The following is a 17,539-nucleotide window of genomic DNA, read 5'->3' on the forward strand; positions in this document are numbered from 1 at the left end:
CTCTTTCCCCAGGCTGAACAGCCCAGGGTCTCTCAGACTGTCCTCATTCAGGAGGTGCTCCAGACCCCTCACCATCTCTGTGGACCTCCACTGGGCTCTCTTCAGCATTTACATGAACTGAGGAGCCCGGAACTAGACACAGTGCTCCAGGTGTGGCCTCACTATGGAAGCACACAGCAGAAAAAAAATACATATATCCATATATCCACATATATATATATTTATATAGGGTAGTAAGGTTCGGTTGCAGTTGGACTTGATCTTTAAGGTCTTTTCCAACTGAGCAATTCTATGATTCTATATGTAACTAGTGTAAGGAAGCCCCAGGTTTCCTGAGCTGTGCCAGGTTTTCCAGAGAGATGCAAATTCAGGATGCTGCCAGAAGGAAGCAAGCAATACTAGAAGCTTTTGTGTTGAAATTAATCCCAACCCTCTTCTTATTAGCATTTTAAAAAGATCATTAAAAACAAATTATAGATCTAATTATTTTAATGAATTTAAAACAATAGCAGTACCTGGGGAGAAGGAATACACTTTGTCTTGAGCTGAAGAAACCACATGGAATAAATGGTGGCAATGGGGAGTAGAGTGGAACTTCAAGGCAGCCAGATGGGACCTGAGGTGTCCCCAGTGTGGCAGGGGGTACCTGGACAGCCTCCTCCTTGGCCAGTTCAACTGGGCACTGCTTGAGAATCCCATAGCAAAGAATACAACCCTACACTTGGTAGGCCACCCTGTGCCTGATGTTAGCAACTACTTGCTTTTCATGAAGAAAATAATCAGAAATGATCACCTGTGTTTACTCCAAGAGCCGTTGAGCTGTGGGAAATGTTTTGTTTTCTAGAAATACATTTCTTTGCTCTATAGCACTGCAATATCTAACCTCTATTCCTGGCCTCTGAATGCCCTTGTGTGCACACTTAGTGTTCTGTATGCCAAACAAAGGAGAGTTCTATAAGCATAATGGCTGCAGGGAGTATTTCTGCTGCACTCCAACCAGTGCCCCAGTTTAAAAGAGCCGCTGCTCAGGCGGCCATACTGGTGTCCTAGCAAGCCTCTCAAGGTTAATTCACACAGAAGGAAATGTAATTATTTATTTCAATACTGTCCATTTGATGAGGAAAATATCTCAAATTCAGTTCTCTACCTCATCTTTAGCATTTTTCCACCTGCAAGTCAAATTATGGGAACAATGCAAGGAAGGAAGGAAGGAAGGAAGATATTTTTATACAGTTAATGAAACAGACCCGGTTTGGAAATAATGAAGAACTACTTCTTCATATTAAAACTAATTATATTGTGATACAATCTTCTGAAGGTAGCAATACAGTTGAATCATCACTGATTGTATTCACTGCTTATGTATTTTCAATAGGAAGCAGTAATGTGTTATGGAGCAGATGCCTGTCAATCTTTTTCCCTTCTGGTGAACATCATTGTGATCATTTTAGATGGACACAAAAGGCATACCTACATTTGTGGGGTAGTCTCTAAACACGTCTCTTGTAACTTACTGCTGATTGTTAGCTTCCATAACAGTGCTAAGAATGAGCAGAGAAGAGCTGGAGCTTTTAGGTTGGCTTATTATTCCATGAAGGCTTTTGTTCTTTATCAGGCAATTGTACCTACCCTTTTCCTGCTCTCTTTGTACTTTGCTTTGTCCCATTCTAGCTGAAGATATTTACTGCTACAAGGTAAAACTGGCTGGTAGGCTTGATGCATCTTACACAAAGTAAAACGTCTCAGACTCTGGGCTTTGGGGAAAAGAAAATAAAAGCATGAGTAATATCAGCCTGAGCCTTCCTAAAGCAAAGCCCTGGAGACTTGTGGTATGTTTGTAGCCAGTCACGTGATGGTTGTCATGGTATTCTGCTAAGAAAAAGAATGAATAGCTGGTGGTAGCATTTCAAAAAATACGTTTAACAGCTAGCAAATAAGAACTGAACCTTGCAGCAAAGCATTCCAAAGAGTATTTTGTTTGTATATAAAATAGATCACCAATTAGACTTCGTTAGCCAGACCTGCCTCCTGCCAGCTAAGGAAAGACAAGGTGTAAGCTATTAATAATGCTTCATACAGCTCTGTAAATAAGCAGAGTGTTGTATAGGAAGCTATATTTACTGAGCTCTTAATGGGAAGGTACGCCTCAGTTAATGCAGTGAGCAAACCCACAGTGTGAGGTGTCATTTTTGCACTGCAATAACTTGTTGAAAACATTCTTTTTGGTTTGCTTTTTTTTCATCTGTAAGTGTGCACATTGCAAAAAGCTTCAGAAAAAAAAAAAAAAAAAGCCACTGTGTTTATAGCAAAACATTTCTGGTTTTTAACAGCCTCTTCAACTTTCTTTGTCCATGTGCTGTCTGATGGCTGTTGAGTTACTGAATACTCAATCAGGCCTGCAAAAGTCAGGTAAATTACAAAGGTGATCACTGGCTCTCACATAGGGCTGTCTTGAATTTCAGGCTTCACTGGTGATGTTCAGGGGGGCGCCAAGTGGGCAAAGATGTTTCCTTGGGCCCATACAAAAATGGAAAAGCTGCTCCTTCAGCTCAGCTTCGTCTCTCCAGAGCTGGGCCTCAACAGACAGCTTGCTAGAGGTTGGGTGGAGGGAAACAGATTTCCCTCTCCATAGAATCACAGAATCATAGAATTACCCAGGTTGGAAAAGACCTTGAAGATCATCAAGTCCAACCGCAGCCTAACCAATACCCTAACTCTAAGAACCCTACACTAAATCATATCCCTGAGCACCACATCCAAATTGCTCTTAAACACAACCAGGGATGGCGATTCAACCACCTCCCTGGGGAGTCTTTTCCAGTACTTCCAGAGCTGCTCTGTGCTAGGAGGTAGAAGGAACAGCCCACTTGAGCACAGGGCTCTTTGTATTGGTCATCTTACACACAGTGTTTTGTGTGTGTGCAGGGGAATGGCAACAACTCCATCATCTTGCTGTCCAAGGCAGCTATTGCTGCAGAATTGGGCCTAGCACTCTCTTGAACCTGCAAATACCAAGGTATAGAAAGCTGAAATGCATCTCTTCAAATATATATGCAATCTAACGCACAATAATCATAGAATCACAGAATGGCCTGGCTTGAAAAGGACCACAATGATCATCTGGTTTCAACCCCCCTGCTATGTGCAGGGTCACCAACCACCAGACCAGGCTGCCCAGAGCCACATCCAGCCTGGCCTTGAATGCCTCCAGGGATGGGGCATCCACAGCCTCCTTGGGCAACCTGGCTCTGCTTGTGTTTATGGCCAGACACTGAAAAAGTTAAAGGAGTCTTCCCTTACCTTTACCTTTAAAGGAGTCTTCTTCTATCTCTGCATCCTCAGTACAGTCCACATCTTTGGAGATAATGTTGTTCACTCTGAACAAAATCCCGTTTCGTCCTATTTGCTTTTGCTTTTAACGTTGTATATATAGTAGGGAAAATATAAGAAGCTGAATATACATTTTCTGAAGCTTAAATGTTTTCTGCATGTTTGAAGAGCACAATGAGATTTTTTGTTAGTAGCTTTCCTGGTTGTTTTACAGTCATGACAATCTCTCACTTTACTTAATAAAGTATCTTAATGTGACCAACTCTGAGCACTCAAACAAACTGAGCTGCATGACTGAAGCCACTTGTGGGTGTGCTTGAGTCCTTCACTGCCTTTCCCTGGATGAGCATTTGGAGATGCTGAGAGAAGCCAAAATGTTCTTCTGCCAGTTCAGTATGTTACATGATAGGATCCAAAGCTGTGACTTTGACCCTGCAAAGGCACACACTTATCATATAACTCAAAAGCAAACCACCCAGCTGAGGGGTTGAGGACTTTGTCTATAGTTAGGGGGATAAAAAAAGCAACTGGAAAAAGCTGCTGGGGTGGGAGGGCACACTCTGTCCCTGTGTGCAGTATACCTGGACACTTCTATCTAAGGGCTGAGTGCTGTCGTGCTGAAGGAGGGATTGGGAGGACGGGGACACCTGCTGCTGTACTAAAGCAGACCTGCCAGATGCTTCTGTCGTGCTTGGCCCTTTATGGAAGCTTTGAGTAGGAATTCATTTCTGGTTGGGAAGAAAAAAACTGTGTAACCCATTTACTGTCTGAGAAATTGAGTGGAGGGAAGGAGGGTGGGAAGAGAGGAAGAAGAATGGAAAAACACTGCTGTAATTAAAAGAAGTTTATATATATATATTTAAAACATTGATGAACACATACATGATTTTAACTCTTTGGACAATATTCAACATCTACATCAGAAATGCCAGATAGCGTGATGCTTACAACTAGAGACTGAGTTTTTACATAGTCTGATAGTGATAGGACAAGGGGAGATGGTCTTAAACCAAAAGAAGGAAGATCTAGATTGGGATTTTTTCATAGAGAGGGCAGTGATGCGCTGGCACAGCTGCCCAGAGAAGCTGTGGTGCCCCATCCCTAGAAGTGCTCAAGGCCAGGTTGGATGGGGCCCTGGGCAGCCTGAGCTGGTCGGGGTCAGCCCTGCCCACGGCTCTGGGTTGGATTTGGATGGGCTTTCAACTCTTCCAATGCAAATAATTCCATGCTTCTGGCTAAAAACCAATGTCAACAGAAACACTGCCTGGTATGTGTGCGGGTGGGTGCATGCTGTCATGCATGGGCTGCGGTTAGTGCTCACTGTGTGAGTGTTGCTGCTCTGGAGCAGCCTGCTCAGACGTGTGTTGCTCTGCCCAGTGGTGTGTGCAGTAGAGCAGATGCCAGCATTAATCCTTACTAATGTGCATTGCGCTGCATTTCAGATTTTGCTGTAAACTGCTAGGTAGTGCTGTCAGGGCTTATATTACTTCTTCCTGCTCTAAACATCTTAATGCTTTAGTTAGTGGACAAAGTTAAAAATTAATCATAATTTTATTAGAAGCTTGGATGTGAGTAATATCGGAGAATGTTTTTCTCGTCTTTCATTCTCCACTCCATCCCACAGACCCAGATAACCTTCAAAAATCACTTGCACGACCAGAACTGCTGGTCTCACCTGCATCTCATCCATGGCAAGGCACAGGGGAAAGCAGGTCCTGCAATGCTGCTTTAAATTCACCCTCTGGCTTACTTGGATTCTTTGCTCTGGTTTGCTGGCACTGAGGCAGCAAGTTGCAAGGCTCTGACGTTCTAAGAAATACCGCATCCAGATCCAAACCTTTCTCTTTTGTTTTTATTTTTGAGTGAGAGCAGATGTCTTGTACAGGCAGGTTCTGTTCCTCTGAAGGGTTTGGAGAGACAGCCACAATGGCAAGATGGCCCATCTCTTCAAGTGAAGCTCAAAGCCAATGTGGTTAATGGAACAAATCCCCTGTGATCCCGTATGGCAGCGCTATGCCAGTTTGGCAGCAGTCGGATGTTTTAATTTCAGTTTATATATCTTGTTCTTTGGTCAAGCAGGGGCAAATAGGGCAAATAACATTGTTATCTGCAGATTCAGTTTCTATTTGTTCAAACAGTGTCACAATGTGGTTTCTGTATGGATGCACTAAGAGCCCCTCGTGTGCAAACTGAACTTTCCCCCAGGGTGCAAGAGGAATCTACTCTAGACTATAAGGAATATACTCTGTCTATAAGGATGTTTTGCTCTTTGACATCTGTGTTTGCTTGATGAGTGACCAGAGCTTTTATCTGTGGAACGAAGTTGAGATATCACAGCTATTTCCAGCAGGTGGCAGATGACAATCGTGCTAGTAACTGAATCTGGGTACAAATGATGTGTTTCCCAGACTGTTTACTCAGATATTTACTTCAATATACACATTATATAGTAGCTATAAATGTGTTTCCGACATCAATAAAATAAGATTGCATAATTGGAGCAGATTAGTAGTTACCCATGATAATATGTAATTAAATGCTTAGGAATCAAGTGTTGTATGATTTATTTTATTTTATTTTAAATTCAGCTTTGATTTTATTTTCTATCTCACAGATCAGAGAAATTGCTTCTATTCCAAAACCTTCCAAATAACCATCTGGCTAATTGTGTTTCATGGTATAAGATTATCTTTGCTTATGCACTGTGATGGGAGAGAGCTCCTCCATGCAGTCATGCCTGGATAATTAGCCACTTCTTGGAAAAATCAGTCTTAAAAGCATGGTGCCAAATTGCGCTGCATTGTCTTTCTTAGGTAGCACCTTGCCAACAGAGCTCCCTGCGCAAGTGGTCCTACTGACAGAATGAGGTATGTTTCCATTTAGCAGTCCCTAATGAGGACCGGATTTTGCTCCTTTTGCCCTTGTTGGATGTTACTCATGCCCATGACTAATCCCAGAGAGCTGAATGGAAGCTATTCACCAAGGAGAGCGAGCCTGGCGTTCACATGCTGACCCGCCAGCGTTGACTTCAATGGGAAATGGGATTTTTGACCAAACAGAAGACAACAGGATCTGACCCACAGTAAATGTGTGACTATATGGAAAAGTCTATTAAAAGCTTAGAGCCTCGTGTGGGATAGCTGTGTTACTTACTCACAGTACTGGTTGTGCAGAAATCATGCAGAGCTTCTCCAAATTGATGTAAACTTTATAGCATCTGTCATATATCTTTCTTATGCCACAAAACTGGAACACAGCTGGGAGACCGAGAAGTGTTTGTTTTATGGGTGTTTTCAGGTAGGTGCTGGTAGTGCAATCCCTGTGGCTTCCCCCTGGGCACTCTACTGCTGGTCCACAAAAAGCTGACGTGGGAGAGGTGAGAATGGATGCAAACCTACTAAACTGTAGTAAAATTTACCACATTCCGTTCTTGTATGTAACCACTGTGGGCTTCCTTTCCCTGTAAGATTTTAATGCAATTTCATGACATTATAATCTTTTATGGGAGAATAAAGGGATTTGTTTCTTAATAGGAAATAAAAAGTTATAGGCTCAAATAAAGCAGATAAAAGTCAGGACACGGTGCTGCTACAAGTTGAAGTTGAAGGTATCTCTTGTTGGTATATTTCATCAGGACACTGAATGCTGCACAGCGAGCTGGCTGTAGTGAGTTGGATTTTAACACAGAATCACAGAATTATCAAGGTTGGAAAAGACCTAGAAGATCATCCAGTCCAACCATCACCAATACTTCCCAGTTAAATCATATCCCCCAACACAACATCCAGACGTTTCTTGAACACTCCCATGGTCGGTGACTCCACCACCTCCCTGGGCAGTGCATTCCAATGCCTGACTACCCTTTCCGAGAAGTAATACTTCCTAATGTCCAGCCTGAATTTCCCCTGCCGAAGTTTCAGTTTGTAGAAGGACATCAGGCTGGCGGAGTTTTAGAAGTGATGAACAAGAACTGAAAGAGCAAATTGTTCTTTTAAAAAGAATTTTATAAACGTACAACACAAAAAGGAATTGTCCTGTCTCGGCTATTGTAAAAACCAGTTCTCACTGGCCCCCTTTTCCTGTAATTAAAGCCATTTTCTTTCCCTCTCCTGGCCTCTTCCTGGCCCAGCATTACAGCAACAACCAGCAAAAAGGCGAGTTTTTTTAGCAAAGACAAGTGGTAGGAACAATAGGTAGACATGCTTCTCTTCCAGCATCCAGGGACCACAGTGTAGACCTTTGCTTTCTTTAAATGTAGTAAACACAGTGTGAACCCCAGTTTTTCTGCTTCTAATTCACAGATCTACTATCTATACTTTTATATGCACCATATGTGTATATATATGGTGCGTACACGGAGCTCAGTCACAGCCATCTCAGTAGCGCCTGCTCTTTTCTGTTTCCCCTTCAATTAAACTTTGTCCCTTCAGTACTTGTGTGAAATCCATATTTTCTTGTTGTCACTTGCTCGCTCCCTTGGCCACATTTTGCTGACAAAAACTTTTCATCGTTCTCTTCCTTCCCCTCTTTCATTTCATATAATGGCCAAAGTGTTTCTCTTTGCCAGACTGAACTTACAGGCTGTTTCTTTAGTCTTTCTTCATTCCTCTGTAGTTATGTCAGATGCAGGCTCCTAATTTGCAGAGACACAGGTAATCCCAGGCTAATTCTTCATTTCCTCCTTTTGTAGGCTCATTATATTTCTGCCATACTTCAGTATGTATGAGGTCTGGGGGAAGGGCTGGAGCACTTTCCTGACCAGCTGGTTCTAAGACTTCTGGAGCAGATTTTATTTGATTTTTTAACTTTCATTCTGAAGCCAGGCACCTGTAGGCTAAACTGGATATTCCCATATATTCCATATATTCACACACACACACACATATATATATATATATATATATATGTTATCTAAAGGCCACTGTTTTAGTGGTATCTTATTAAGAGATCTTGACTAAAAGTGTAAAAAATCTTTTGGTATTCTTTCTTTTTCCCTTTTCTGGTGGCATTCCAGGGAGGCAGGTCTTCACTGTAATAGTATGGGAACTAAAGCCATTCCTTCCAAAAAACAACCAAAACCAACAAGTCAGCAGGATGTTCAATGTCATTGATGCACTCAGTACAGTGTTAAGAATTGTTAGAAAAGGGAAACAGTACAAAGAAAAGAAAAGTCATCATGTCATTGCATCCATTGGTGGTGTCCTCATAGTTGAATACTTGCTTGATCCTCGTTCTCTGCACCTTCGGGAACGACAACTATGGTGAAAGAAACAGAAGATGATCAGAGGCTTCTGTACAAGAAAAATAACTAGGCTTTCAGGTCAGGGAAGAAGTGCTGGGGATGGAAAGGAAGTGTAAAAACAGCTTACAAGTTGACTGCCACAGGCAATTATAAATGACTTGGTTATTGGCCAACACTTTAACACACAGAGAAGAATCTTTTAATGCAATTCATAGCTAAAGCTTGTCTTGGGAAGGGAAAAATCTATGAATGGATTAAAAAAGTGATCTTATACACTCACTGGAAAAGCTCTCTCAAGAGCCACTAAGATAAATATATGGCAACAAGGTTTAGATGAAGAAATGGCTTACCTGTAGGCTACTGCAAGACAGGTGATTTGTTTTTCAGATTCAAGCAATTTGTAGTGATTTTTTTTCAGATTAAAATGATTTCTACAGCATAACACAGATGTACAGCATAAAATGTTTCACAAAAGCAAGGGAGCTGCCACTTCATTTATGGGAAATCACTTATGGGAAAATGAATTGCACATATATTTCCCTCAGATTGTTTAGCAACTCAGGGGCATAACTGAGAGTAGATTCATGATGTCTCCATTAGCCTCTCTATTAATTATGCACTTTATTTTCTATTTCCTGAGCACTTTATCTTTTCCCTAAAAAGGACAGTGTCCCTGGTGTGGTTTGCTTGTTTGTTTGTTTTAATCTTCCATTCTTTACACCCCACCCCCCCCTTTCCTTTTCTTTCCCGCATTTCATCTTGTTTTGAATGAAAGTTTGCTCAATCACATTACATGCAGATCTGCTATCAGCCTTTTGCTTTCTGGGGCTGCTGATAAGAAGAACCTAGGAGAATGTTAAGAAGCAGTAATACCACATAGATATAGGTAGCAACTCTGGTACCCAGAGAACAGCGGGCTCATATTTTGTTAGTTTCTTGCATAATGCAGAAGGAGATTAGAAAGCTTCTTATATTCTCCTTCCTCCCAAGAGAAAGCTATCATGGAGATCAAGAGAGGAAATGATTTTCTTGCCTGGCACAAATGAGTCACAGAAAATGACCTTCTTTGTAGTCTAATTTAGACCCAAGAATCCTCTGAAGAGCTGGTAATACAAACCCATATGGCCTGGATGAACAGAAGTTGGAAGAGATATTGTCATTAACAGACTCATTCATGTCTTAAAAGGCAGCATTTCACTTCGCCTGGATTTCTTGATCAGAATGCCAGCAGCTGCAAACCTCATGTTGCACGCACATGTTATCTGCAATACACAGATATATGTGATACGTTGGTGTCGAGGTTTCATTTCAACAATGGAGATATTGAAAAAGCAATGCACATTCCCCGGCTGCTTCTTATAATGCATTTAACATCTTTAAAAATACATATTCATGCAGCTTTGAAGCATTGATTTCATTTACATTGTTGGACTACACAGCGTGTAGATTTGGAGACAGATGCTTGTTACTGAGGAAGCAAAGAGCTTTTAGCTTTATATCAATAGAGACAACACAAAATAAACTAACATGCTGATACATAGAAACACGCTCAGATTGCTCCAGCGGAAGAGGGCTGGTAGGTAACCTGAAGAGTATCTGAGTAACCTCCTCAGACATATGAGGAGTTGCACCAAGGTAAGTTTAGGTTGGATGTTAGGAAAGACTTCTTCACAGAAAGGGTAGTTAGGTACTGGAATAGGCTCCCCAGAAGGTGATTGAATCGCCATCCCTGGATGTGTTTAAGAGCCGTTTGGATGTGGTGCTCAGGGATATGATTTAGCAGAGGGTTATTAGAGTTAGGGTACTATGGTTAGGCTGTGGTTGGACTTGATGATCTTTGAGGTCTTTTCCAACCTGGGTAATTCTATGATTCTATGATTCTAAGTGCCGTGGCTATCTGAGAAGAGCACAGCTGCAAATTGGGAAGGATATTCTGTTGAGTGTCTGCTGAGAGTAACTCTTACAGCAGCCAATGCTGGGAACGGAATTGATTTTTTTAATGACTATTTTGGGGTCAACTTTCAGCAGATGAGAAAAGCTTTGACTGGGAAATGAGGTCAATTGAAGTCTTTATGTCCCAAAGGCAAACACAGAAATCAAAGAGAAGTAAAATATTATGAAATATCTGTAGTATTTGCAACAAGGAAACAGGTTTATCTCTGGTCTTGCTGGGGAAGATTTATCAGTTCCCATTATCAGCATGTAGAAGTTTTGTTATTGGATCACCACAAAAATACCTTCTTATTTATTCATTCATTCATTCATTTATTCATTTATGTAAGCTCAATTTGTGAGCTTGAGTGAGGTCAGCTTATAGGGATCCTGATAAGAGAGAGAGTGCATCCATTTGCTTATAGCTGAAAGTCCTTATTTCTGCCTGTGTACAGCATAGTGCACAACACTTGTTTGCCATTCTTCTTCAGTGAGGTGACTCAGTGGGCCTGTATTTATTTTGTGCAAATATGTTCAAGGTGTGCACATGTGTGGTGAAGGAGCAAAATCAACAAGCACTATATATCCCTTTTTCTCTGTGAGCACGTCCAGAGCGTTACAATGTGCATCCTAAAAACCTGTTCGACACATCCAGCATCTGAGAAGCCCAATTGGGCCGGCTGGTCTGGGTCAGCATCCTTCTTAAGCATCCTTGCCCAAGGAGGCTGTGGATGCCCATCCCTGGAGGCATTCAAGGCCAGGCTGGATGTGGCTCTGGGCAGCCTGGTCTGGTGGTTGGTGACCCTGCACATAGCAGGGGGTTGAACCAGATGATCATTGTGGTCCTTTTCAAACCAGGTTGTTCTATGATTATTTATTAAACTTGGAGCTCTGATTGGCATCTTGTGGCTTCTATTCAGGCCATTGCTTGCGCTGGTTCTTGTCGAGCTGGAAAGTGAGGCAAAAAAATGGAGTTAGGGGAACTGTGAGAGATTAAATTGGGGCTGTGGTGGTAAAATGGCAGAAGTTATTAGGAGGGGGAGAACTGGGGGTGTCACAGAAGACAGAGACCCAGCTGGTGCTTCCAGTGAGCCTTAAGCATGAGGGGGAACAGGCTGTAAGTTACAGTGTGGGTAATCTGGGATATGTAATGGAGGGCACATTGCTGCGAGGAGGGACATACGGAAGGGATGCTGGCAAGTGGAGGCCTGTGCTTTACCAAACCCCTTCAGAATCTCGCGCACCATCTGCGCTCCTCTGTGGAACTTTGTGCCGAAGTCTGGCAGCGGCCGCTCCGTGCCGATCTCTCTGCCCCCCAAGGCCCGGCAGGACGGAGATGCGGGGAGAGGGCGGGGGAAAGGCGGCTGAAGCGCGGCCCCGCTGCAGGGCGCCCAAGGCACAGCGCCGTGCTCCAGCTGTTGCAAAGCACCGCAGCTCCCCCCAGCCCTCCTCCTCCTTCTCCTTCTCCTTCCCCTGCAGGCAGCGGCCGCCGCCGGGTGCCCTGTGACCAATGAGGGGGCGGTGGAGGGGCGGGCGCTGCCAGCGAGAGGGACGGGAGGCGGGCGCTGTGCAGCGCTGTGCTCCGCTCCGTTCCGTTCGGTGCTGGCTGGCGGCTCCGCTGCCTGCTCCACCGCAGCGAGCAGCGAGCTGCCCCGGCACGGTACGATACGGTAACGGCACGGTAACGGCACAACCAGCGTCCGCGGCGGAGGAGCCCGAGCGCTGCCCAACGGCGGCACCATGGCGGTGGAAGAAGAGGGGCTGCGGGTCTTCCAGAGCGTCAGGATTAAAATCGGTGAGGGCCGGGGGGCGGCTTCCGCGCTCCCTTCGCTCGGAAGTTTGAAAGCGGGCGGCGGGGCTCGGCCGGGCTCGGCTGCGGGACTGGAGCCGGCTGCCGTGCAGGGGGAGCGGGCGGATGATGTCGGCTTTGTAAAGCGATTGGCATCTTGGAGCCTCCACCTGTAGTTCCTTGTGGGCTTGTAGCTCGCTGCAGAAGGCACCAGTGAGTGGGTGAGGAAGGAGGTGTCCTGAGATGCTACTTTGGCCCGCTATCCCCATCAGCAAATCGGTTTGACTTATAGCAGTTCCCACTGTCCAATATCCCTCAGATTGCTTTCTTATGTAGTGACAGGAGGCTTTGATAGGTCTTGCGTTGTCTAAAGGGTAAATCATTGAGAAGCGAAGGGTACGTTATTTCATGACTTTGCTTTCATTTATCACACTTAGAAGTGGTCAGGCCTACAGTCGGTTCTGCCCTTTGGAAGGTTGTTTCATGGCCAAGTTCTGACTGATCTGACCAACTTCCAGATGTTCTTATCTCGATTCACCATTGCCCAGCCTGTAGCCTGTTTGCTGCAATCAGGACAGGGGCACCGTTACACCAGTGAGCTTGGTGTGAATCTGCTGAAACACAGGACTGATGCTTGGGTGAATCAGTGACAGTGCACCGCTAGGTCAGCATGGCTGTGTGCCTTTCTTAACAGAGAGGGTGAAGGCCTTGAGCTGTGCACAGGTTGGTAGCCTGAAAATGTTCGTGTGTCCAAACGTAATGTATTGCTATGGCTGGATCTTGTGTCATATCCCTTGGTTAGCAGGGATAGGGAGGTGACTGTCCCTCTTTACTCTGCTCTTGTGAGGCCCCATCTGGAATACTGTGTCCAGGTGTGGAGCCCTCAGTACAAGAAAGACATAGAGATTTTGGAAAGGGTCCAGAGGAGGGCCACGAAGATAATCAGAGGGCTGGAGCACCTCCCCTATGAGGGCAGGCTGAGGGAGTTGGGCTTGTTCAGCCTGGAGAAGAGAAGGTTGCGGGGTGACCTCATTGCAGCCTTTCAATACCTGAAGGGAACTTACTCCCAGGATGGGAGTAAACTCTTCGAAAGGGCTGACAATAGCAGGACACGGGGAAATGGTTTTAAGTTGAAAGAGGGAAGATTTAGGTTGGATGTTAGGGGAAGTTCTTCACTAGGAGAGTGGTTAGGCCCTGGAACAGGCTGCCCCGTCCTTGGAGGTGTTCAAGACAAGGTTGGACAGGGCCCTGGGCAACCTGATCTAGTAAAGGTGTATGTTTGATGGCCCTGCCAGGCAGGGGGGTTGGAACTACATGATCCTTGAGGTCCCTTCCAACCTGGGTCATTCTGTGGTTCTGTGATTCTGTGATTGTGTTGCCATGGGCCAGCACTGTGAATGCTGTCAAGCTGCTGTGGATAGCAGCTTGGTAGGGTGGTAGGTTGGAATTGTTACCCTGCTGCCCTTTGTCCAATTTCTGGTTTATTCTCTGCTTTGTTGAACTGAAAGAACTCAGTGCCCAAATACTTTTGCTCACATCTGTTGCAAATAAGCGACATACAGTGAAACAGAAAATGAAATGCGTGTGCTAATGACTGCGCTCTTCAAATGTCCATTCAAAATTGATTCCTTTTGGCTTTCTTTAACCAAAGCTGTTGTCCTCTTGTCTTTTTTTCCTTCGTAGAAGATTATTTTTCCCGGAATCCCTTCTGCATAAACAAAACAATGTGTCATGTAAGACTAAACAAACACTTCCTATAAGATTGCCACTTTGAGGAAGTGTGCACTGCTGATATTTCCATGAGTCAGTGTTTCAAAACCTGAAAGGAAACAACAGAAGACTGTGTGGCTGACGATTGGCTGGAAAAACTACAAAGAGCAGCTTCTGCTTGACAACATGACTTGCCTTGTGCTGTTAATAGTATTTAGTAAACACGCTGTACCTAATCGCTCCATTTTTCTCCTTAAATGGCATCAAATATTAAACATTCAGCTGAAAAAAAATGAAAAGCTCCTATTCATCCCTGGCTGTGTTTAAGAGCTGTTTGGATGTGGTACTCAGGGATATGATTTAGTGTAGGGTTTTTAGAGTTAGGGTTCTGGTTAGGCTGCAGTTGGACTTGATGATCTTCAAGGTCTTTTCCAACCTGGGTAATTCTATGATTCATCATTTCTGCTTTGGAAGGCTGCATCCTGGTTAGCAGAGAACTTTCTGGCAAGTTTTCCTTTGTGAAATTATTGAGCATCTAACAAAACCACTCATGTCCCTGTAAAGTAACAAGTGTTTCATGATTCCCCAAATTTAGTACTCGTGTCTCTTAGAGTATTAGGCTCCACTCTAAGATTGGGTGTTGGGCTGTAGACCGTGCTGTCTACTTGACCCCTAACTTTGCTTTGCTTTCTTTGCTAACTTAAAGAGAGCAACGTAGCTTCAGATATTGTGAAAGGAATTGGACTTTTCTTTGGAAGCTGAGAGTTTTAGGTGAAATCAGGGAGTGAGTGTTTGCTGAAGTGCTAGAATCCTAGTGTTTAAGCAGGTTGGTTGCAATGAGAAGGTATTTGTTGCCCTTCGATCATGAAACTTGATATGGAATAAATCTGAAATTTTAATGGTGAAATGGTGTTCAAGACCAGGTTGGACGGGGCCCTGGGCAACCTGATCTAGTAAATGTGTATGTTTGGTGGCCCTGCTAGGCAGGGGGGTTGGAACTACATGATCCTTGAGGTCCCTTCCAACCCGGGTCATTCTGTGACTCTGTGAATGAGGGGAACATCTCCCTGTGTTTCTGTAAGGGTATGGAGGACCTGTCTTGACTCTGGCAAACTTTATGTCTCCATCAGTCTAATAATCCTAAGATTGATCAGGGAAATCCACTTTGCCTTGAGAAGATGTCCCTCTTAATGTTGTCTGTTGGGATTTACTGCCTTGTCTTAAGTGGTTACTCATGGAAGCAAGTAAGTGTGACTAAACATGCTCACCGCCTAATACTGTAAAAGGATTTATTCCCATTTAAGTGGGGCGGGAGGCTGTTCAGTAGGTATTTTTAGACAAAGAGAATTTTTGCCTATATGTCCTTCTATATATAGATTTATCTCATAGTGGATGATTATTTAGGAAGCGTAAAATCTCTTTTAGGAAATCACTGATGTCTTTGCAATGTTTCAAAGTTAGTGGACCAACGAGTTAAGAAAGGAAGAAGAGTTATTTGCATCTCACCCTGAATATATTCAAGACTTCTCAGGATCATTTCTGCATGTCGAAAGGTTATCGAGTGCAATTCAAATTCACGCTGTGTTAAAATAAAGTGGTAACTTCTGCTGTTATTAATTATCACGCTGAAAGCTATTTAAGGCTTGAGTCTGACGGGCTGTGGAGGGTGCAGAATATGTGAATGGAACCACGAAACATCTGTTCAGAGCTTCTGATATCAGGAAGCACATTTTCTATTTACTTTTTCTTTTGGAATTAATAAATTTGGAAAAAGCAATCTCCGCTGTGAGAGCTAATGGTGTTTTCTTGTCTTCTTATTGAGGTGATTATCTGCTGGTCTCAGTACCAAATGCTCTTACACGAGGCTGTTATGTAAGTGCTGGGTATCTTCGGTTCCTTGTTTTCCAGCAGATGCTCTTGAAAACTTTTCATTGCATTGGAACATTCTGCAAGTTTCGTTTTGTTTTTAAAGTAGATTGAAAACATATTCCTTAGATTATTGGGCTAAGTAGGACCCAATATTAGCTTCTGTGCTACCTCTTCACACAGAATCACACAGAATGACCTGGGTTGGAAGGGACCTCAAGGATCATGTAGTTCCAACCCCCCTGCCTGGCAGGGCCACCAAACATACACATTTACTAGATCAGGTTGCCCAGGGCCCCGTCCAACCTGGCCTTGAACACCTCCAAGGACGGGGCATCCACAACCTCCCTGGGCAGCCTGTTCCAGGGCCTAACCACTCTCCTAGTGAAGAACTTCCCCCTAACATCCAACCTAAATCTTCCCTCTTTCAACTTAAAACCATTTCCCCTAGTACTGCTATTGTCAGCCCTTTCGAGGAGTTTACTCCCCTCCTGGGTGTAAGTTCCCTTCAGGTATCGAAAGGCTGCAATGAGGTCACCCCGCAACCTTCTCTTCTCCAGGCTGAACAAGCCCAACTCCCTCAGCCTGTCCTCATAGGGGAGGTGCTCCAGCCCCCTGATCATCTTCGTGGCCCTTCATGACCCCTCTTGTTTGGTCTCTGATGCCTGATGCTCATCCCTGTTTGGCACATGGCTCTGTGATATGCTAACACAAGTCAGCAGTTGTCATTCAGTGCACTCATGCTCCCATTTAAAGGATGCTTCCCCATGCCTGAAAGGTGCTTTCATCCCAAAGCAGGATTAGAAAGCAGATGCAAAAGAGCAGCCTACTGCTAAACTACCATTGATGACACACACTGGGTTAAGATTCTCAAAGGAGTTAGGCCGAGCAAACTGCAAATGGACCGCCAGATATTCCCCCTGTGCTTTCTCACTCTGTGACGGGTGAGGGACTGACAGATCTCTGTTGGAGGAGCCTGAGTTGTGAATCATTCAGTTGGAAGCAGTAGTTACACTTCTCCGAGAGCTGAATTAAATCTTTGAGTAGCTCACGTAGCCACTTGTCTCTTGGGGAGAAGCAGAAGGATGAGGCAAAATCCACTTAGCGTTGTTACGGAGTACTTAATACCTTTAATTTTGTTACAATTCACTTGTGGGTAGAGGCTCTGCAAACTGGTGATGGGAGAATAAACCTTAGGGGTTTTGTGAGGGAAGGAAGAAGCTTGGAGTAAAGGGTGGAAATGCAATGTGCGCTGTTGTGTCATACTGTTATGCTTTCAATGCTGCTAGTAGCGGGACTTTGGCTGTTTTGTGGTTGAATCCTGGTGTTTGAGGTATGGTCAGAGGTAGTAACAGATAGTATTTTATTAGACTGTAAAGCTGGTCGCACACTTGCACATTCTGACTGGCTATCTCAGCTTCCGGCTTTATCAACATCCATTAGAACTTATGGAGAGCCAGTTCTTCCACAGGGCCTTTTGGATTGCTTCAGCATGGCGGGCTGGTGGCTGAATTTAGGATGCAACTGAAAGCTTTGTTTTGGAATGAAAACAAAACAAATCCAACTTCCTTCCTCCCCTTTCCTAAACTCTACCAAGGGAAAGCAACTTCCCTCAAACTTCATGTGTTGTTTTCCTCCTATAGAAGAGCTTTCTAGGTGAAAGTTTTTTT

At 44.0% G+C, this 17,539-nt stretch overlaps 1 protein-coding gene across 6 annotated transcripts in view; it reads left to right on the forward strand.

Annotated features, from left to right (window-relative positions):
- RASA3 (RAS p21 protein activator 3) overlaps positions 1-17,539 on the forward strand; it is a 145,867-nt gene that overhangs the window by 22,907 nt on the left and 105,421 nt on the right. For 5 of the 6 annotated variants that reach the window (XM_085552385.1, XM_015849528.3, XM_085552405.1 and 2 more), the window contains exon 1: positions 12,084-12,299. The exons of the other annotated variant lie outside the window; for it this stretch is intronic. In XM_085552385.1, the coding sequence (XP_085408511.1) occupies positions 12,245-12,299 (55 nt within the window). In that variant the 5' untranslated portion in view covers positions 12,084-12,244. Of the gene's footprint in view, positions 1-12,083; positions 12,300-17,539 lie in introns of those variants that run through there. 6 annotated transcript variants of the gene reach the window in all.

The sequence above is a fragment of the Coturnix japonica genome, chromosome 1, assembly GCF_054131305.1.
Source record: "Coturnix japonica strain WE chromosome 1, WE-NBRP24, whole genome shotgun sequence".
NCBI classification, from domain to species: Eukaryota; Metazoa; Chordata; class Aves; order Galliformes; family Phasianidae; genus Coturnix; species Coturnix japonica.